The sequence below is a fragment of the Fonsecaea nubica genome (genome assembly GCF_001646965.1).
Source record: "Fonsecaea nubica strain CBS 269.64 chromosome Unknown Scaff31, whole genome shotgun sequence".
Taxonomy (NCBI): Eukaryota; Fungi; Ascomycota; class Eurotiomycetes; order Chaetothyriales; family Herpotrichiellaceae; genus Fonsecaea; species Fonsecaea nubica.
This window is the reverse complement of record NW_019173704.1, coordinates 271,139-291,286: the sequence shown is the minus strand read 5'-3', so window position 1 is coordinate 291,286 and position 20,148 is coordinate 271,139. Positions and strand designations below refer to the sequence as shown.

Here is a 20,148-nt window from a genome sequence, read left to right as displayed (position 1 = left end):
TGCCAAGGCACTAGTGACGGTACCAAGCCCGGACAACCTCCAGCATGCCCAGTCCCAAGGCCCCGGAGGCTCTTTCGGTCTCAGCCCAGGTGGTTTTCCCGGCATCTAGGCGCCGTAAGCCTCAAAAGTCCCCCACGATCCCCTTATATCTGCCGCATGTGGCCCCTTTAGCAGGTCTTGGAGTCGCTTGTTCTCGTCACTTAAAGCCTGTTCTGGAGGTCGCCTCTCCAGCTGCCGTCCGCTAAGTAGAGTAGTAGATTGTGGACGATGCGCCGGAACGGCTATTGTGTTTTCTACATCTTGTCCTCCTCCCAAACTGTTTTTGACATCGCTTGGTACTGTCGGTACCTCTGAGATGTTGTGCAGAGTGCGCCCCGAGTGTGTGACCCTCGAGTAATGCCTGGAGCCCGTTACCTGCTGCTGGCCAATAGCTGCTAGTGCTTGCCTCCCCGCCGCCACGACCCGGAGTCAGCCATAGGCGAGACTGACGCCCACGTCTCACGGACGTTGGGCGTCTGATGGGCATGCTTGACCTGCTACCCAAATCGCTGTCCACCAAATTCAACGATGCGATTGCCATATCAACCCACAAACGTGACTGGAGCACCGATTCCTCTGGAAGCAGTCTGCTCAGTCCCTCCCAGTCACCGAGACCACGACGAGGTCGACGACGGCAGTGGAAGCGCTTGAGATTCCTGCCCAGCAAAACAATATGCTATGCCGCAGCAATCGCAATCTTGACCGTCATTGCGCTTTGGTGGTTCCTCAACCCCACGCCCACTGGTGGTCACCTTGAATTTTCGAAACCTGATGTCGATGATGGAGTGCCAGAGGATGGTCCTATCCCAATTGGCCAGTCCGTAGATCGCGGTGGGAGAGAAGTCTTCTGGTGGGAGCAATTCCCCAGGTGAGAACAGCCCATTCCACATACCAGTTGAGATGACAGTAATAACCTGGTTCGCAGACTCGACGGCTACTATCGGGGCCGAAAGAATATTGTCTCATTCCCCGACTATGTCCCAGAACAACAGTCCAATGCTTTCGACCCCTTCGAGCCAGGCGAGCATGATGACCCTGAACTTATTCCGCTGTCGCCGGCCCCTCCCCCAGACATCGAACAATGCTATCTAGACGAAGAGAGGCGAGTCCTGCCACCTACAATATCTGCATATCAAGGGTTACCGCAGGGTATGAGCGCACCACTTTTGGGATCCCAAGATGTGCTTGGTATCAACGATCAAGTCTGCTACGATCGAGTAAATCGACTGGCGCCATACGGCTTGGGAATATCGGAAGAACAAGGAGGACTCGGCAACCATGCAGAAGGCGATAACGAAGGACTAGAGCAAGTGATTGCCATTGACTGGAAGCGTGTCAAATGGCACGACGCACAGCAGAGTTGTGTGTCGAAGAACTCCCCTCGGCTTCGATCTCGGAGTGCCTTTGTGTTTCGCACATGGGACAGCTTTCACTACACAAAACATCACATTGCCATGCTACGTGCGATAATCAGCGAACTTGCGATCGTGTCCGGGGGTCAGTACACGGTGCATTTCCTCATTCACGTGCAGGATGACACTCTTCCCATCTGGGCGTCAAAAGAGTTATACGATCAGGTGTTGAGAGACAGCTTGCCAGAAGAATTCCGTGGGATGGGCACACTCTGGTCGGTGGCCCAAATGAAGTTGATCTACCCTCCACCATTTCCTGACAGCATCGTAAATTTCTCGGGCGGTGAAATCTACGAAGCATATCGGTCGCTACATTTTCCGCTCCAATACTTTGCAGCTCAAAATCCCCAGTATGATTATTTTTGGCAGTGGGAAATGGACATGAGGGTTACCGGCCACTATTACGAACTGTTGAGCCAGATCGAGTCCTGGGCAGAAGATCAACCGCGAGAGCATGCTTGGGAGAGGTCATCGAATTTCTATATTCCGTCATTGCACGACTATTCCTATGGAAACTACGCCCAGTCTGTCATTGACGAGGTCCGGGCTCGCAATGAAACACCAATTTCTGGTCCGCAAATTCCGCAGGAACGACTGCTTGACATCCCAGAACAGACCACGCGAGATGGAACAGACGAAATTACAGATCTAATCACGTTGAACCCCCTGTTCAACCCCGAACACACCCGCTGGGCTTTCCGCGACGATATAACTGGTTACGACGTGACCCGAGACGGACGGCCCCCGACTAGAGCCGCTCTTATTACAGCGTCTCGAATGTCACGTCGCCTACTTCTGCTCATGCACGAGGAGACCTACCGCAACAAACATACTATGTTTCCAGAAATGTATCCTGCCTCGATTGCTCTGCACTATGGTCTGAAGGCGATCTACGCCCCTCTTCCGGTGTACTTTGACAGAGACTGGCCCAGCAAGCATGCTGATGAAGTCTTCAATAATGCCCCTGTCAGCTTGGAACACGAAAAGGCAGGCATGGACCACGGACACGGACATTTCCACGGTGAAGGGGGCAGCGTCTTCGGCCCTGGTGAGCATGTCTTCCGGGGTGCGACGTATTATTCCAATGCAGCATTTGCCGGCTATCTCTGGAGAAGATGGCTTGGTAGAGAAAACGCCCATAACGAATTGGGTTGGGAGTCGGGAGGGGGCTCAGGGGGCGGGCGCATGTGTTTGCCTATGATGGTCCTACATCCGATCAAGTATGAATGACGATGTTGATGAGGTCTAACGCATTCCCTTTGAGCGTGGTATGTCGGCAATTTCATCTTGTTGAGAGGTTCTGGTCGGGACAAATATACCGTTGACACGGAGAGAGGGTGAAAAGGCCATTATGCCACATGGAACGTGTCAACGATCTAAGCTGTGGTGGGGTTCATATGGCTTCTGCTATCCAGAAAAGCATCTTGCCCCGAAGAATCTGGTCGGGAGCATTTCTGTATATATTCAAGACATTTGGTTGAAAAGAGACGGGCATATAGAGTACAGGATAATGCTAATTTTGGGCTTTGATAGCGCCAATCGCGGTCGTTGAGGGTCTGCGCGGGCTAGAATATACTCCTCGTCAGCCGAGACGAATAACCTTCTCTCCGCAATTGACCATAGGACGAGAACAATACTCGATATATCGCAAATTAATACCAGGTGTCATTCACTTGACGGTAGGCATTTCTGGTTTAATTCTGTCTCTATTCTACTTAAGCCGCCAATCATGACGAACCCGCTTCCCTTACCAAAACCAAAGCCTGACCTCGCCTTTGGACATTCCAAGTCGGCTTTCACCGATAACCAACTAGGGGTCTTCGACCTTCTTACAGACGATTAAGTCAGACATAGTTACGCTGCGCCGGACCAGAAACTTCGATTCCCGATTTTAGACGTCGAATTTCTTCACAGGCACAAAATGGCACACACTATATTGCGACAAACCAGGCTGCCAGCCCCGGGGGCCATCGTCTTGAATGGCCATATGGAATTGGTGCAGCGCAGCTTTGGAATGGAAAAGTTCGATTTTGACGAACCGCAGTTTTTCTCTATCACCATGGACCATCAACTTGCGTGCTTGAATGTTCACTGGCTGAAAGCTCCCGTTCGGGGAGGACAATACAGTTTCGACGTCGAGGGATTGTCGAAGCACCTTTTCAATGACGACAAGGACATACGAGCGCTTGTACGGGGAATCAAGAATATCCTGGACCACGACGTAGACACACGGCTCCCAACGCTCTGCAAAACACTGGATGGAGTATAGAGAGAAGGTCATGCGTAACAGGGAGGTAGCAACGCGGATGGTAGCTCGGACTCGAGCCTGAGCCACAGGAGACAAAGATCAAGAATCACAACACCATCAGCAGGGGCTTCCCAGGCCTATCGACCACGGTCATATGAGCCGCAGGAACACGGCATCTCTGATGGTCTCAACCATCAGACCAACAGGAATGCTCCAGCCTTATGGATCGACGAGATATGAGGGTTCTCGAAGTCAACGCTGATCCAACGACAGCAAGAATAAGAGGGCCTCAGGGTGCTTCCCCTGTATCGATAGCAAGAAATTATGAGCTTAGGTCCACATGGGCCTTCATATGGAAAGTAGGGACACGAATGCCGAGCTGGCGTTCAACTAGAGGGTCCTTTCGCACGTACAGATCAAGTGGAAGGTTCTTCCGATGTCCAGCTTGACCAGCGCAATGGTACAATGGAACACGCGCTAGAACAACCTCACCAAATCTTCGCAAGCCGAAGCGGATCTGAATATGTTGATTCGTAAGAGGGAGAAGCTATGGAACTATTCGACTATTTTCAACTGCCAAGGCCGGATGCCTGTGCCTGCCTTCACGCATCTGTTCCAAGCGAAGGACTAGGTTCGGAGGTGGACTCCTGGTACAGTAGGAGCACTTAAATGACGTTGTTTAGGCCACGGCAGTGGCTACCCACTCCTACTTTACATCACACTTTTACAATACCTCTTATATCGTGACCATCCATCAGCCTCGCAACGCGTCCACTTTCACTCTCGAGCCACCTTTAGTTTCTGGCCATTTGATGGTCCCAACGCGTGGTCCCGTGACAGAGCCTAATTTTGGAAAAACCTCTTTCACAACCGTCGCGCCATTCAACGACATTGAATGGAGCAGTGAGACTTTCATTCGATGAAGCGAAGAGAATCAGTGGCTGAAAGTGTCTCGCGGCTTCTGCTTCAATCCTCCATCGAAGCCCAAAACATTATCTGCCCTTCTCGCGCCAATGATGCCTGTGCATCACCGTATATGTCAATGAACCTGCGGTGAAACCGACCCAGCTTGCGTCCTCTGGTTTTGATTCCCTCGACACTCGACACGGACGTTTACCATATTACAAAGTACACATTGTCCTCATTCTCGCGCAATTTCACACCGATTATTGCTCTTGCCATGGGGCTACCAGACTCACACTTGCATGATCACATGATCCAACCCGCTCCCTTCTCTCCCTCGAATTCCATCTCAGACTCAGACGCAGGAACTGATGAGACAGAATTCAACGGACGCTGGACTCGGGAAAGTCTAGACGACGCTTTCAAAGAAGCACGGAAAGATCCCTCGAAAGTCTTCCTCGACTCCTTCGGCCGGAGAGTTTTTCGTTTTGAAAACAACGTCATAAAGTACGGCGCATCCGTGGATGCCCAAGAAGCGCAAACACTATGCTTTATTCAAAGGTCCGGCTTAGGCATACGTGTTCCTGAGGTCTATGCATACGGGATGTGTGAGAAAGTGGGTTTCATTGAGATGGAGTTGATCGAAGGCGACATCTTGGAAGATATATGGAGTCAACTCTCGAAGGACGAAAAGCTCAGTATTGCACAACAACTACGTGAAATTGTGTTTCGACTACGTTCGGTCGAGGGAAGTTATATTGGCTCATTGGACCAACGCCCTGCGGTTGATCCTCGTCGGAATCGGAATCGTGGTGGTCCTTTCGAGACCGAGGCGGCATTCAATGAGTTCCTGCTAAGCAACACTATATCTACGACCCCACCGATTTACCGTAAAATGCTGGAAGATCTTCTCTCAACCACAAAACACAAGATCTTGCTCACCCACGGAGACCTGAGCCCGACGAATATCGTCGTGAAAGAGGGTCAGATTGTTGGCATAATTGACTGGGAGTTTGCCGGCTGGTATCCGGAATACTGGGAATTTGTTCAGTTCTTCCGAGCTTTATACGCCGACTACCGTGACTATGCCGATGTGATATTCGATAAGGTATATTCTGCCGAGCTTATGGTCGATCACTTTCTGGGGCATTTGACAAGGCATTAGTTATGAGAATTGTCAGAGGCGAGCTCTGCTCTGACCATACGAAGATGCAAACCATTTCTTTAGTGACTCGCCACTAGGGCCAGCTGTTATGAGCAATGCGGTGGACTATAATTTCAGGAACGACCATCACGGCTCCTCATCTTTCGCTTCAACGATGACCGCAGCCATCGAGCTAATCGCATTGGATGCCGTTTGAGTACTGATCCAATGTGCCCCAACTAATCTTCCAAGAGCATCCCCAATCCAGATTTGGCAATTCCAAGAATGCGTGCTATTGTTGACGGGCGTGGCAGTGATTTCCGTGATCAACTGTTGTTTGGTTGGACTGTTGATGATCGGCTCGACAGGGAATTGTCGGACAAAAGTTCTGCTTTTTTCTGGATTTTCATCATGCCGTCGTTCAAAGACAAAGAGACCTGCAGCGCCTGCGACATGGAGTATATCGCCGTTCCCCCGGTCGTCGTCGTCGTTGTCGTCATCGTCGTAAATGAACAACGCGGTGTGTCTTGTTTTTTGTAGATCAACCGGGTCGCCTTTGTAGACCACAATGTAGATTCGTGGTGCCATGTATCAATTCCTTTCCAGGTGAGTGGTATAGACCAAAGTCTCATTTAATGACATCCAGATATTTGAGGTCAAATATCGCGCCATTACCTGAGCTTCAGTCAGCACTGGTGTAACGTGAACTGGTAATAATCTGCCTTGTTCCATTAGCCCTTGAGTTCGCCCTGCCTCGATGAAGACGGCTTGATGCCCAAATCACCGATCCGACAGCTCTACTGTAACACAAAGGAGTGAGACATGCATGAAGCCAGCCACTAATACAACCTTTTCTCAAGACCCTCTTCATCCCACCAACGCAGTTTTTACTCCAGCCATGACGCGTGAAGTTTCTTTTGTCCCCTTGTGTTCGGGTATTATGTTCCGATGTGGCTGTAGAGGTTAGAAGGCGAGGCTGCGGCGAGGAGGCACGAGCTGAGTGTGGCAAGGCTGAGAACCCTTATGTCAGCGCCAAGAGAAAATATATCGGTTCCAACGTCAAAGGAAGTTTTGCTCATCTGCTCGTTATCTGAACCACATTATTCAAGGCAATTCATTCGTTTTACCCCAACATGGTCGAACTGATCAAGCTGGCTCATATGCCGCCGGACCTGCCGCTCTATGTCGTCATGTACACGGACGTGCAGAATGCCCCGTTCCTCAAGGAACAGTTGCTGGCAGGCAACTCCGAGTTCGAGTACGCCTTTATTGACGCGAAAATGGTAATACTCTCTCGAGCGTGCAGATTTTTGCCCCTCTTATGAGCCTTCTCCCGACTGATGACCCTTGGCTTTATGTGTCACAGGTCGTCTCTACCACCCATGTGCTTGCTGCCGCTTTCCGGGCCATGAACGACTATCTCAACGAGAGGTTGAAGTCACGCAACGTTCACTCGGAGATTGTCTTCTCTCTGAGCCCGAACAACAATGTAAGTGCAGAGTTCAGACGCTCAAGGTCCGTCGGGACACTGACGCACAATGGAGATCGGCGAGGCTTTCCGCAGGTTCGGAGTCGGCGAGTCAACTAAAGATTTACTGGTGTTGAAGGTGGCCACGACGCCGGAAGTCACCCTGGAAAGCGTCACTCAACATCTAACAACGCACATCCAGGGCAAACCGAGTCCGTTTGATGACGCAGGTTTTCGCAAGGTCGCCGACATTGACACAATCCGAAAGGTTTACAAACTCAACTCTACAGTCCCGGGTGGCCGCCGTCCTGGCAACTCTATTAGCAGCGGATCTGGTGCGAAGGACAGCGGGTCCGTTGATGTGACGAAAAATCTTGAGGTCCAGATTCTCGGCCTCATGGCTCTCCGTGGGGCAACGTGAGTGTCAGCACGTCGGTGGTCACTCTTTCAGAGCACAAATAGGTGGTCCATGCGACCACTATGATATTATTTGGCTCCCTACGACATTTTCCGCGCCTGGGTCATGACAGACAACATCCAATGTCAACGCCGCAGCCTTGGAATTCCCCCTTGTTCCGGAGGTCAGCTGCCGCACCGATGCCATGGAAAAACGACGCAACAAGTAACTCCATCTTCTTTTGGGCACTCATGGCCTGATCCTTCAATGACTTCCCACGCCTCCAGTGGCCGGCACTATGACTGGAACATCTCCGCAAGGCTGGGGAACTCCGCTCCAGATCTGAAAACTTTCGATATTTTGCGCCGGTATTGGGACATTTCTGATGCTTTGTATATTCATGAAGCCGTGTGCTCGTCCGACACTTGCTAGAGCCATCTCATCATCGCTCACCGACTTCATTCAACGAATTCACCGCCGTCGCTTTTAATCCAACGCTTTCTGGCGCATCTGTGCGCCTGGACCTTCGAAATGCAACAGGTACCCGCTTATCCTCATACGGTTGAAGGATCGCACGCGAGACAATCGCCTCTTCCCCCTAGCAGGATCAAGTCTGCGCCATATAGAGCTTGCTATAACCTGATTCTCTTTTGCGGAGGCGGATCAGGGTAACGCCAAAGATGACCAAGCTTATAAGTTCCAGAGCGGCGACCACAATCGACGCGATGAACGTGTATTTCTGAAGGACACCAAGTACATCAGCATTCTTCTAGTTGAAACCAGGGGCTTTGAGGTGTTACCATTTCAGTGCACATGAACTCAAACGACATCTTCCCATTGTTGAGGTATTGGTGTGTGCACGACCACGACCACAAGCCCCAGCCCTTTTTGCCCTTGTTGTCCTGCAATTTGAAGTAGACAGCCGCAGCCACCCATGCGGCGATTCCAATCAGGGACGTGAAGAAGACGGCTCCGGCGTGCAGGCGGGTTTCGCGCAGGCGACGGATCTAAAGCAGTGGTTGTGGTCAGCAATGGAGAGCGAAAGTTGTTGGGGAAGCTCACCCCTCCACAGAATGTGAGCATGGAAAGGAGTTGGACAACGACGGCGATGACGGCGGCGGCGAGCATCACCCAGGTCGGCCATAGGTCGATATGGTCTGGCCACCCCCGCTGGAAAGAGCCATCTGGCTGCTGCAGAATCACACTCCGAGTGTTGATCCACACGACGGTGGCATGAGCGAGGACGCCGATGATGGACGCTGCCGCCGCCAGGGCAACGATTCTGACCAGCACGCGAAAAGAATTGGGGACGGCTCTTGCCTCGCCTTGGGCTCTGCGGGTCTGCTCGTGCGTTGGCTCGGTGAATGCGTATGGCGGTGCCGCTGCCGTGTTTTGACTTGGTAGGACCAGGTGGCGGAGGGGTTCCATGATATGATGCTGTCGTGGCGAATGTGGCTTTGGGGGGTTGTTCGTTGCTATCAAGCAAAGCGGTGGAGAGGAGAGAAGAGAGGAAAGTGCGTGATCAACAGCAGAGCTATGTACTCGGTACAAGCAGACGTATCGATCCGACGTTTCGTCCAAGTCAGGTCAAGTTTCTTTTGAAGTGAATGGTTTCTCCGCAAGTCGCAAGTCTTGTAGAGTGCTTCCTCACAAATATCAAACGAAATCGACCCAAGTCTGACCGACTCCAAGTACATACATACATACAGTTACCCACCACGCGTATTTGAATCTCCCCTTTTTTTGAATCCTTTCGAGAAAAGATTTAAGGGGAGGAGGAGGAGGGAAGCGCGCTACGAATAATAATAATAGTAGGTAGGTAAGTAGGTGAGGCAGGCAAGTGTTGGAGCTGTCAGCCGCCAACCAACCGCCAGGAATAAGAAAAAGTACTCCACAAGCAAGCCGAAGTCGAAGCCGCAGCCGATCTGACGGGGAACGTTACGGGGGAATCAACGCTACATACGGAGTACAGAGTGCAGAGTACCGATTTCGTGACGGGGAGGATCGGTAAAGGAATGAGAGGGGGGGGGCGGGCGTGGGATCGGGTAAATTACGAGATTACCAGGGGAGGAGTTGGAACTCCTTCGAGGACGAGGACGAGGACGAGGATGATCTGCGAGAGGGAGGTAGAGGGAAGGAATATTACCGTTCCACAACTACTCGTACAACCAAAGTAATGATATTCCATATTACCAGGGAGCCAGATCAGGTCTATACTCGGTTTACTCTGTGTTTTTGTATGGGACGTCCTCTATGTGGGATGTGCTTTGGTGGCAGGCAGTGAGATAGACAAATGGGGGCCAAAAGCTGAGATGCGTCGAAGCAATTGCTAAGCATTGATGATTTGGCGCCTGACCCCCTCCCATGTCCATGTCCATATCTATATCCGCAGGGAATACGGGAGTATGTACTCTCGTACTCGGTACTCGGCTGGGTATTGGAGGAGTGTGGGAGGTAGGAGGTAGGGGGTAGGAGGTCCATAGGAGTGGTGGATGTAACACAGAGTGAGCGTTCAACAGTAACGAGAGAGCAGTCAGCAGTGGGTGGCATATCCGTACCGTATTTCTGAGACGATTGTGTGAGACTGTGATACTTGGTTCCTTCCTTGGGAAGAGAAGGAAACGGAAAAAACCCCTTTCAACCTCTGGAGAAGATGTGAGTGAGTGTGGTGATTTTTTTCTTCTCAATATGGAAAATGGGGGTATTTATCACTGAAATGAAATGAGATGGGATGAGACGAGGTGGGAGGAAGGATGAGGAGGAGGAGGAGGAGCAAGACGAAGACAAAGAGGAACAGCCACGCGTCAGCACTAGATATCCAACTCTTTCGCCTGGCGCTCGCTCTAACGCCCTGGTGTCCTGGGTTATGTAACCAGTTATTATGTAGTTACCCAGTCTTGCCAGTCAAGCCAGTCTATTTCGGGGGCGGAGGGGCGAGGAAGGGGGACGGGGAATGAGGCTGAGAGATTCGAGGAGCATGGGCTCAAATCCCGCGCGGGAGAATACGCCATGTGTGGTTATGGTATTCAAAGTTCAGGGCTCTCTTATACTCTTGAGCGGCTATTTTATATTTCATGAGAGACCCCAGGAGGTTGGTTCTCAGCCTCGTCAGGTCAGCCAGCCTCGTGATGCGGGTTTGGACAAGTACGGGGATGAGTATCAGTATCGACATGGATCCAGGATTCAGGGTTTCTACATGCTCGTCTGGCATTGCCACCAGTCACTTAGCGACGAGGCGAGGACACATCTCTCGGCTCAATTCAGTCTCAGCCTTGTCACAAGCATTTTCAACCCGAATCTCAATCTCAATCTCGACACGATGGAACGCGCCATTTGCAAATGTGCGCACTGTTTCAGCTGTATGCCTATCTCTCTGTGCGAAGCACTCTCCCCTGCTGCCCAGTCGGCAGTCCATAGCCAGGCCTCCACCCTGCGAACAACATTCTATGTTTATCTTAGAGTACAATTGCAAACTTTTTTTCTCAATCCACCCGACAGTGCTTTCGTCGCCTCTCGACCATCAATCACATCCCTCTCCCACCAGGACTCGAAGCATCCGCAGAGCTGTTCCTCAATCCCCTTCAATCATTCCGCAGAAATGCTGCCCCCACCTCAGGTCATGTTCTCCTCCCTATGCCCATGCCACCCTCACCCCCAAGCACATTTGTTTTCGCAAGGACACGAACTTTCTGTCCCTCGTCCGTCGAAAACATGTCCTAACCATCCCATTTCATGTAAAAGAGCAAATCGATCCGATAAAGAAACAAGTGAATAACCATCCAACGCCGTCGCTAATATTCACGTGTATTGTGTCTTTCTGAAACACATTGTGGCCGGTGAAAATGTTGCGGAGAGCACTCTGACACAGAGCCTCCTCTTTCCCGCAGGTGACAATTTAGTGGCCGTAAGAAAGTTGCATTAAAAAGATATCATCCTCCATTTCAGAGTGGCAGTCGAAGACAGAAGGTCAACTGAATGGATCCGTCACTCGCCCGGCCTCTGGATTTTCCGTCTTGGGATAACATCCGAATCATATGATGGTACAAAGAGGACTCAGTCCTCCTTTGGAGAAGTGGGAGAATATTGTGGGCTGTTCGGAGAGTATTGTGGACTGGTCGCCGATGCTGACCGAGCCGGTGGGCTTCTTGGGGAAGCATTGTACATCGGACTCGTGGGAGAATAAGATGGACTAGTCGGAGACGTCGGGCTGGTCGGGCTGTAGGTAGGCGACGTCGGAGAGTAGCTGGGTGATGTCGGAGACTGTTTGTTGGCACCCCCACCATACATGGGACTTGTTGGGCTGTACATTGGTGAAGTGGGGCTGTAGACAGGCGACGTTGGCGACGTCGGCGAGGTGGGACTGAAAGCCGGAGAAGTCGGTGAGTAGCTTGGAGAGGTTGGTGACCCGTATGCTGGAGACGTAGGTGAATAGTTGGGCGACGTCGGCGAATAGCTCGGCGAAGTCGGCGACGCCTGGTAACCAGGTGAGGTTGGCGAGTATGCTGGCGAGGTCGGCGTAAAGGCAGGGCTGGCCGGCGAGAACGATGGTGATGTTGGTCCAAAGCCAGGGCTCGTGGCGCCAAACATGGGAGATGTGGGTGAATAGCCGGCAGTGGGCGAAAAGCCAGGCGAGCTGGGGCTGGTACCGCCGAACGGACTGGCAGGTGAGTAACCACCAGGGCTGCGCGAACCATACGGACTGAATCCTCCAGCTCCACCAAATCCAGGTTGGTAGTCGGTAAATCCTCCTGGAGTTTCCGAGCCAGCAGCGATGATGGGAGAGAAAGACGCCCCGTAGTCTGGAGACCCCAGGTAGCCACTGTCTTGCATGGGCGAGCCAGAGTCATAGGGGGTAGCAGCCCCATCGAGGAGTTGCTGCGAGCCTTTAACACCAATGGCACCACCAAGCCCAAGGTTGGCATTGTCTGTGACAACGGTAGACAGCATGTTCTGATCCAGAAGGATCTCCATTGTTCCAGTACCTACGGGTGCAGGTTGGCCCAGGATTAGATTCTCAGAGACACCTTTGCAGTCGTCGAGTTCGCCAGCTGCTGCCGCCTCGAGCAAAATCTCGACGGTCTGTTCGAAAGAACATCTCATCAGAGCGCCAGTATCCGACTTGTTGATGCCATGACGAGTAACAGCCATGACATATCCGCGGGCAGTCATCACGTCGCACAAGATACCCAGATGGCGAGCGTTGACATAAGAACCATCGAACGACAACACTTGGGTCAACTCGCGCAGGATTGCAGCACGAGTAGCCTCGATTCCGAGAACCTCGAAGATTTCCGTGAAACGATTGGTATACGTGCGAGATGTGTCCACTCCTTCAATGGCAAGAACCTTTGCGAAAGAGCTGCCAGTGGTTTCGAGCACGTACTCATTGCATCGAGGATCGCTCTTTGCCATGTACACCGAGCCGTCTTCGTTGATAATGGCACGACTCTTTTGATCAATGAAGGCTCTTGAGACGCCGGGAACACCGTGGAAGGTCAGGTGGTCAAGCATTTCGTTCAAAAAGCGTCGAAGGACTTCATCGTCCTCTTTGCGCTCGTCATCCTCATCCTTGCCATAGTTCTGGACGAGGCGGACACGAATGATTTGTTCGTCGGCATTGATATCGCTGAAGATGACCGAGAGATCCTTGCCGTAGGTTGCCTTGATTCTTGATGCGACATCTGTAATGTTGAGCCCCTTGTCCAACAGTCTTGCACGACTGAGCGTAATGCGGAGCAACCACTTGGAGTGTAGCGCAAGATCTTGATCTGTATCTTCGGGAATGATAAAGTACGATTCGACCATGTCGAGATCTTCGGGGATGATGGTGCTCTGAATGTCGGGGTCGTACCACAGTTCGCAGGTCTCTGCCACGGATCGCAGGTTGGTATGCTGTACACGACTCCGCAGAAGCTTGGCTGCTTCTTTGTCGCCAGCATTTTCTGGAAGCTGGTACACAGTCATTGACGGAGTTCGTATGTTCTGCGAAACGTTCAAGATCTCCTTGAGACGAGGTACACCCAGAGTGACGTTCTTCGCTGACACACCAGTAAAGTGGAAAGTGTTCAGGGTCATCTGCGTCGCAGGTTCACCAATGGATTGGGCAGCGAGAACACCAACCATCTCGCCTGGATTTGCATGTGCAGCGATGAATCGACTCTCAACCGCGCCGATAATATTGTCAAAGGCCAATCTGTTAACACCATGCTCAAGAACAAGCCGCTTGTACGCCAGCCGCGAGCGAAGTTGAGCCTTCAGCAAGAGCGTCGCATTGTCTTGGGCTTCTTTTGAGATGGGGTCTTCCCCACGGACGATGACAAGTCGTTCCAGCAACTGCTTCACGGCAGTAAGCGCATGGCGGGGATCAAGGTCGGTCTTGTCGCCACGACGGATCTTAAAGTTCTTCTGAGCTTGGTCAATGATACGCCCAATGTTGAGAGGCAACTGCATCGAGTCTTCAGTGCCTTTACCCATCTTTCGCAAGAAGTCTTGAGACGTCCGCAGAGCTTCGTACTCTTCATCAAACATCTCTTGGAGTTCGGTATCACCTTGTAGCTCTCTTGCTTGGAGCAGTCTGCCTTTCCACATGGAAATGTCTCCGCTCATGATGTCTACCATGTAGCGGTCGTTGAAGGCTTTGTCTGACATGGTGATGATATCGACCTTTTGGTTCTCGATATGGGCACCATCCAAGCCATCCTCACCATAAATGAACTGAACCACGTTTCCACGCGAATCCCGGACAGTAGAGTCATACTTGACAGTAACCTCCTCGAGAGCTTTGACGAGACGACGTTGGATATAACCCGTTTCGGCGGTCTTGACAGCAGTATCGATAAGACCCTCACGACCAGCCATGGCGTGGAAGAAGAACTCTGTGGGAGTCAATCCGCGAAGGTACGAGTTCTCCACGAAGCCTCTTGAAGGAGCAGAGTAATCGTCTTTTGCAAAGTGAGGCAGGGTGCGATACTTGAAGCCGAAGGGAATACGTTTTCCTTCCACAGCCTGCTGGCCAACGATAGCAGTCATCTGAGCAATGTTGATGGTAGAGCCTTTTGAACCAGCACGAGCCATGGTGATAGCGTTGTTCAGATCTTTCAAGCTGTTTTCGGTTGCAGCACCGGCTTGATCACGAGCCTGATTGAGAGAGTTCATCACTTTGCTCTCGAATGTTTGACGAACGTTCATACCCGGAGAAGGCTCGAGCTCCTCGTTGTACGCCTTTTTGGTGATCTCATCAACCTCTGCCTTCTTGGTATCAACGGCATCTTGAATCTTTTGCACAGTGTCAGGGTCGGGTACTGTGTCTCCGATACCGATACTGAACCCGTTATGGAGAAGCCAGTAGTTGACCACAGTCTGTGCACCATTGAAGAAAGCCCGTGCCGTGTCGTGACCGAACTCGTTGACGATGGTGTGAATAATGCCACCAGCACTAGTGCCGACAAATTTCTTGCTGAACAGGCCGAACATAAGGTTGCCCTCAAGGACCATAAGACCAGTGTCATTAGTTGGTACATAGGGGTCTTCACCCTTGGCGTCAAGCCTCTCGAGGTTTAGGGCAGGTGGGAGCACCATGCTGATCATCTGCTTCCCCGTCCAGCGAGGCGTTGGCTTGATGATAGCTGGCTGAGGAATCACCCCATCCCAATCCGGAACCCATAGCATGACGTTCATGACTTGATCTTTTGTCAAGAAGACATCACGACGGCAGATCTTGTAGATACCACAAAGCGTGTCTTGGATAATACCCATGAGAGGAGCATTACGCTGTGGTGACACGATGTTGAGAGGCACCATGCAAAGGTTGGCGAGCTCGGCTCGAGATTCTTCGCTCTGAGGAACGTGCAAGTTCATTTCATCACCGTCGAAATCAGCATTGTAGGGCGTAGTGACGGAAAGGTTGAGTCGGAAGGTCGAATAGGGCATAACTCGGACACGATGACCCATCATAGACTCCTTATGAAGAGATGGCTGACGGTTGAAGAGAATAACGTCTCCGTCTTGGATGTGGCGCTCAACGATCCAGCCATACTGAAGAGTCATCTCTCCAGCACGTTTGTGATGTCGCAGATCAATACGTTCTCCGGTGTCCCGAATTACGTATCGCGCACCCGGATGGTCATTTGGCCCGTTTCTGACAAGGCGTCTCAGCCGGTCAATCGTGAACGGTGTGACTCTTTCCGGGTAGGTCAATGTGCGGGCGATGCTTCGAGGAACACCAACTTCATCGAGAGAAAGGTTGGGATCACCAGTGATGACAGTACGGGCGGAGAAGTCAACACGCTTTCCCATCAAGTTCTGGCGCAGTCTGCCTTCCTTGCCCTTGAGTCGAGCTCGAATTGATTTGATGGGCCGACCACTCTTGTGCTGTGCTTTGTCCAGTCCGGCAATCTCATTGTCCATATAGGTGGCAATATGATACTGGAGGAGATCACAGAGATCAATCTTGATGTGGTCAGGTGTGCCGTCAACTTCAGTTCGCAGCACCGCTTGGTTCGCACGAATGATATCACCCAGCTTGAAAGTAAGATCGTCTTCACCCCGCTGGCCCTGGCCGCTGCCGTCGACACTGATACTGGGTCGGACCGGTGGAGGAGGGACAGGGAGCGCAGACAAGATCATCCACTCCGGGCGGGCGTAATCAAGGCTGAGACCCATCAACTCCAAGGTCTCGTCGGTCAAAGTGCGGAAAGTGTTCAGAGCATCTTGTGGAAAGATCCGCTTCTTGTCGGGAGTTACATCTTCATCGTCCTCGCCTTTCCGTGGCTTCCATGTCGCCCACAACTGCAATCCAGTTCTTCGAATGTCAGGTTGTGCATTGCCACAACCGCCATGCTTGGGTTGAGGAGGTCCTTTCAAAGGCTGGTCGGGGTCGTCGATGGGATCGGCTTCGCAAACGTTTCGAGGCTTGCTGAGTCGCCACACTGCTTCGAAGCGGCGCTTTCGGTCTCGAATCGAGATTGCGTGTCGAAATTCTTCGGTCTGGATTTCATCAAGGTCAGCAGCGATCAATAAGAGGTTAAGACGCCGGAGAGACTAACATCAAGCGCCTTAATCTTGCCACAGTTGTGGCAGACCGTCTCCAAAATCTTCTTGACTTTGTTCATGAAGCCATAGTGATAGACTGGAGTTGCAAGCTTGATGACACCAAAGTGACCAGGGCACTCGGCCATGTTTTCTTCACAAGTACTGCATTTGAAATTGCGATCGATTGTTCCGAGATGAGGATCGTTCGGACCTTTCTCGCGAGGTCTGAGGCGTTGCTCATCCCTGGTCAAACAGTGTTAGAAAGCAATGATCAGAGCGAGTGATTTTTGTCTTTTATTTTCTACATACATCGTCTCAGGATATTCGATGTCGATGACGGCGAGGCGCTCGGTCTCTTTGGCGGAGAAGAGGCCAAATTGAATCTCCTCGACTGTGCGCAGAGGCGCGCTCGAGTAAGGGAAATTGAGGCTCGCCATGGTCGCTCGTGGTTATCCCAATGATCTCGCGTTATCCTTGTGAGACGAATATTTTACTCTTGTCACGATCTGGGATGACCGCAGTCCTTGCACGGGTGGCTGCGCGGTGCTGGTCAGGGATGACCTTTGCCCTGTCGGGCCGCCCAAAACAATGCCGTGTTGTCCTCCAGCTGCGCTCTTGACCAATTCTCTTGATTGTGATCCAAAACTTCCTGGAAAGCGATCGGCTCGCCTGCTGGAACGCGTAGATTCGTGGGCGCGATCGTTTAGAGATAGGATGGGTGGGGTTGTTGATGAGGAAGAGGATGAGGAAGGGATGAGAAGGTCAGCGCAAAATTTGAGAGATGAAAGGGCGAGCGGCTGCCTGCGCCGCGCCAAGACAATCAGCCCAGAAGCGAAAGGCGGATTTTTAGCGGCTAGGCTCGCCTCCTTTCAGCCTCACCTTATTCATTCAGTGACAACGATTACACAGATTCACTGGGTACAGAGAGCAGTGAACATCAAGTGAATCTAGGGTCAAGATTTACTCGGTCGCTTCCTTCATTTACAGGGTTGCTGAGTCAAATGGGACTTTCAATTGTCCCGTGCGGTTTGTTATGGGCAGGTCAACATCAAAGCTCTGCCTGTCTCAGGAGAAACAAGCTAGACGAGGAGGTGTCTACGGGTAAAAACACAAACTGTGTCCGAAGTCCAACTTTGCACAATGCCACTAAAGATCTCTTTACCATGAGAATGTCGATGACACGAAGATACAGTATGTGATAGACAATGTGTTTGAGAGGTACAAAGAACTACTTCCGTCGTATTGGGTTTCGTTTGGCTGGCAGCCTTTGTGAAGCACAGCGTTGTCACTTCACTTGACTCATAGTGACAGACATTGTAGAAGTTATCACTAACAAGAATCTGTCCTCCCCGTCGCTCCTTTCCTATCTTGCTATCTCATCGTTCTCGCTTGACTTTCCATTTCCAGCTTGCCATCCCCTATCACGTGATCAGGCTAACAATGTCGCCAGTACCAGATGTGGAAACGGACGCATTTCGTCAAGCGGCTTTGAAGCCTCCACGCTTTCGTGAGACTCCATCAAATCAACAAGTACATCATGAATTTGGCACTGATAGATCCGTTCCAACTAGCTCAAGACTCTCCGGACGCTCTCACAAATGACCTCAGTATGTTCAGCCGGCGATCCGTTTTAAAGTGGAAGGAAACAAATTTGTCAAAACCAGTACTGATTCAACTTCAGGATCCGGCCATGCCACCACTTTGAGATTTAGTCGCAAGGGCGACTATCTCGCCTCCGGTAGGGTGGATGGAAAGATCATAATTTGGTCAGTGCAGATTTTGGCAGCTCGATTGAAACTGGTGGGTAATGACTGACATGTCATTCAAGGGATATGGAGACGTACGGAGTCGCCATGAAACTACATGGTCATTGGAAGCAGATACAAAGTTTGAGGTACGTCTCTTCAAGATGATTCATTGGCACGCTCCTAAGGTCTTTCAGCTGGTCTCGAGATGGTCGCTACCTCTTGTCAGCATCCCAGGACTGTAGAGCCTGTCTTTGGGACTTGCAAACTCAAGAACGTATCCGCACCGTCAAATTCGAAGCGCCAATCTACACAGCGGAACTTCACCCTTACAACCACAAACTCTTTGTCGCCTCCCTTTTCGAAGACAGACCATACTTGGTTGATATCACCGAAGTCATTCCTGTCAAGCGCGTCCTTCCTACTACTCCGTTGAGTGATAGCATCCCTCGATCCGAGAACAAGCAGGCCACCACCTCAGCAATCTTCTCCGTGCTGGGTAACCATATCATTACGGGCACCTCGAAGGGGTACATTAATATCCTGGAGACAGAATCGCGCAAGATCATTCACTCCACTAAGATCTCCGCTGGTCTTATTTCCCTGCTCCGCCTGACCACCAATGGCCGCCAGCTTCTCGCTAACAGCACCGATCGCATCATCCGCACCATCAATCTGCCTGATTTGAGTCTAATCACGCCCTCCACCGCCCCGGATACTGACCCCAGCAGTAGCGATGATCACCATGACCGCGACCCTGCCACCCTTGCAGAAAACATTGTCCTAAATGTCGAACACAAATTCCAAGACCTGGTCAACCGCCTTCGCTGGAACCACTGCGCCTTCAGCCATAGCTCCTCCACCGGCATCGCGGACTACGTGACGGCCTCCACGTACATGAAGAAGGATATCTACATCTGGGAACTCCGCTCCAACTCTCTCCTCCGAATTCTGGAAAACCGCGAGGAGCCCGCAATCATTGAATGGCACCCTTCTCGTCCCCTGCTAGCCTGCACAAGCATTGAAACGGGTAGCATCCAGATCTGGGGCATCGAGCCACAACAAAAGTGGTCCGCATTGGCTCCTGATTTCACGGAATTGACAGAAAATGTCGAGTACATTGAGCGTGAGGATGAGTTCGACGAGTACCCACAAGAAGAACACCAGAAGCGCCGCCTGGACAGAGAAGACGAAGATGTTGATATCCTGACGGTCGAGAGGAAGATGGGCGAAGAAGATAGCTTTGTCTTGCCGGTGCTGTACGACATTGAGGACTCGGATGGGGATGATCAGGAACTGGTGAGACACGGCGTCGGGACGCTGAGGAAGAAAGATGTCAATGAAGGGAAGGAGTATGAGAATGATGGAGACGAGGTGCCCAAGACAATAAGGAGACGGAAGTATTAAAGAATATTGACGTTCACGACGGTGGTACGGCTTGGTATTCCCAGACTTGGAAGGGGAGGTTATATCGATCAGCCAGGCGTTTTGTTACGGAAGAACCTGGAGGAGCTAGGAGATAATTCGAGCATGGTTCAGGACAGGCGCGGGGACTGGCTCATTGGAAACTATGATAGTTGGTTCATGCGGACAGCGAAAAGGCGGAACGGTGGTGCTCAACGGCGTTTCTAGAGGATTTACTACCGATACTGTCGAGTGACTGAAAATTGGCAAGAACCAGTATGAAAAATTGGGTTCAGTTGATTGAGGGCCGCGTGGAAACAGCCCTTGTGCCTTCCACGAGCCTTGTCGAAGTTCAACA

General features: G+C 51.5%; 7 protein-coding genes across 7 annotated transcripts; 4 read left to right on the top strand and 3 right to left on the bottom strand.

Moving 5' to 3' along the window:
- Window positions 1-518: 518 nt before the first annotated feature.
- On the top strand, window positions 519-2,681 carry AYO20_05425 (hypothetical protein; the record flags this gene model as incomplete). Its single annotated transcript, XM_022643719.1, has 2 exons — window positions 519-907; window positions 965-2,681. 2 exons carry the CDS (start codon window positions 519-521, stop codon window positions 2,679-2,681), a joined length of 2,106 nt encoding a protein of 701 aa, XP_022500386.1.
- Window positions 2,682-4,879: 2,198 nt separating this feature from the next.
- Window positions 4,880-5,773, top strand: AYO20_05424 (hypothetical protein; the record flags this gene model as incomplete). Its single annotated transcript, XM_022643718.1, has 2 exons — window positions 4,880-5,710; window positions 5,768-5,773. The coding sequence occupies 2 exons, from the start codon at window positions 4,880-4,882 to the stop codon at window positions 5,771-5,773; spliced, it is 837 nt and encodes a 278-aa protein (XP_022500385.1).
- A 120-nt stretch (window positions 5,774-5,893) lies between these two features.
- Window positions 5,894-6,334, bottom strand: AYO20_05423 (hypothetical protein; the record flags this gene model as incomplete). The annotated part of the gene is made up of 1 exon (XM_022643717.1): window positions 5,894-6,334. One exon carries the CDS (start codon window positions 6,332-6,334, stop codon window positions 5,894-5,896), a length of 441 nt encoding a protein of 146 aa, XP_022500384.1.
- Window positions 6,335-6,879: 545 nt separating this feature from the next.
- On the top strand, window positions 6,880-7,635 carry AYO20_05422 (hypothetical protein; the record flags this gene model as incomplete). The annotated part of the gene is made up of 3 exons (XM_022643716.1): window positions 6,880-7,029; window positions 7,113-7,235; window positions 7,291-7,635. The coding sequence occupies 3 exons, from the start codon at window positions 6,880-6,882 to the stop codon at window positions 7,633-7,635; spliced, it is 618 nt and encodes a 205-aa protein (XP_022500383.1).
- Window positions 7,636-8,218: 583 nt separating this feature from the next.
- AYO20_05421 (hypothetical protein) lies at window positions 8,219-9,039 on the bottom strand (the record flags this gene model as incomplete). The annotated part of the gene is made up of 3 exons (XM_022643715.1): window positions 8,219-8,350; window positions 8,412-8,618; window positions 8,674-9,039. 3 exons carry the CDS (start codon window positions 9,037-9,039, stop codon window positions 8,219-8,221), a joined length of 705 nt encoding a protein of 234 aa, XP_022500382.1.
- Window positions 9,040-11,664: 2,625 nt separating this feature from the next.
- On the bottom strand, window positions 11,665-17,078 carry AYO20_05420 (hypothetical protein; the record flags this gene model as incomplete). The annotated part of the gene is made up of 3 exons (XM_022643714.1): window positions 11,665-16,596; window positions 16,656-16,884; window positions 16,951-17,078. 3 exons carry the CDS (start codon window positions 17,076-17,078, stop codon window positions 11,665-11,667), a joined length of 5,289 nt encoding a protein of 1,762 aa, XP_022500381.1.
- Window positions 17,079-18,178: 1,100 nt separating this feature from the next.
- On the top strand, window positions 18,179-19,793 carry AYO20_05419 (hypothetical protein; the record flags this gene model as incomplete). Its single annotated transcript, XM_022643713.1, has 4 exons — window positions 18,179-18,248; window positions 18,323-18,407; window positions 18,470-18,535; window positions 18,584-19,793. 4 exons carry the CDS (start codon window positions 18,179-18,181, stop codon window positions 19,791-19,793), a joined length of 1,431 nt encoding a protein of 476 aa, XP_022500380.1.
- Between the last annotated feature and the right edge of the window lie 355 nt (window positions 19,794-20,148).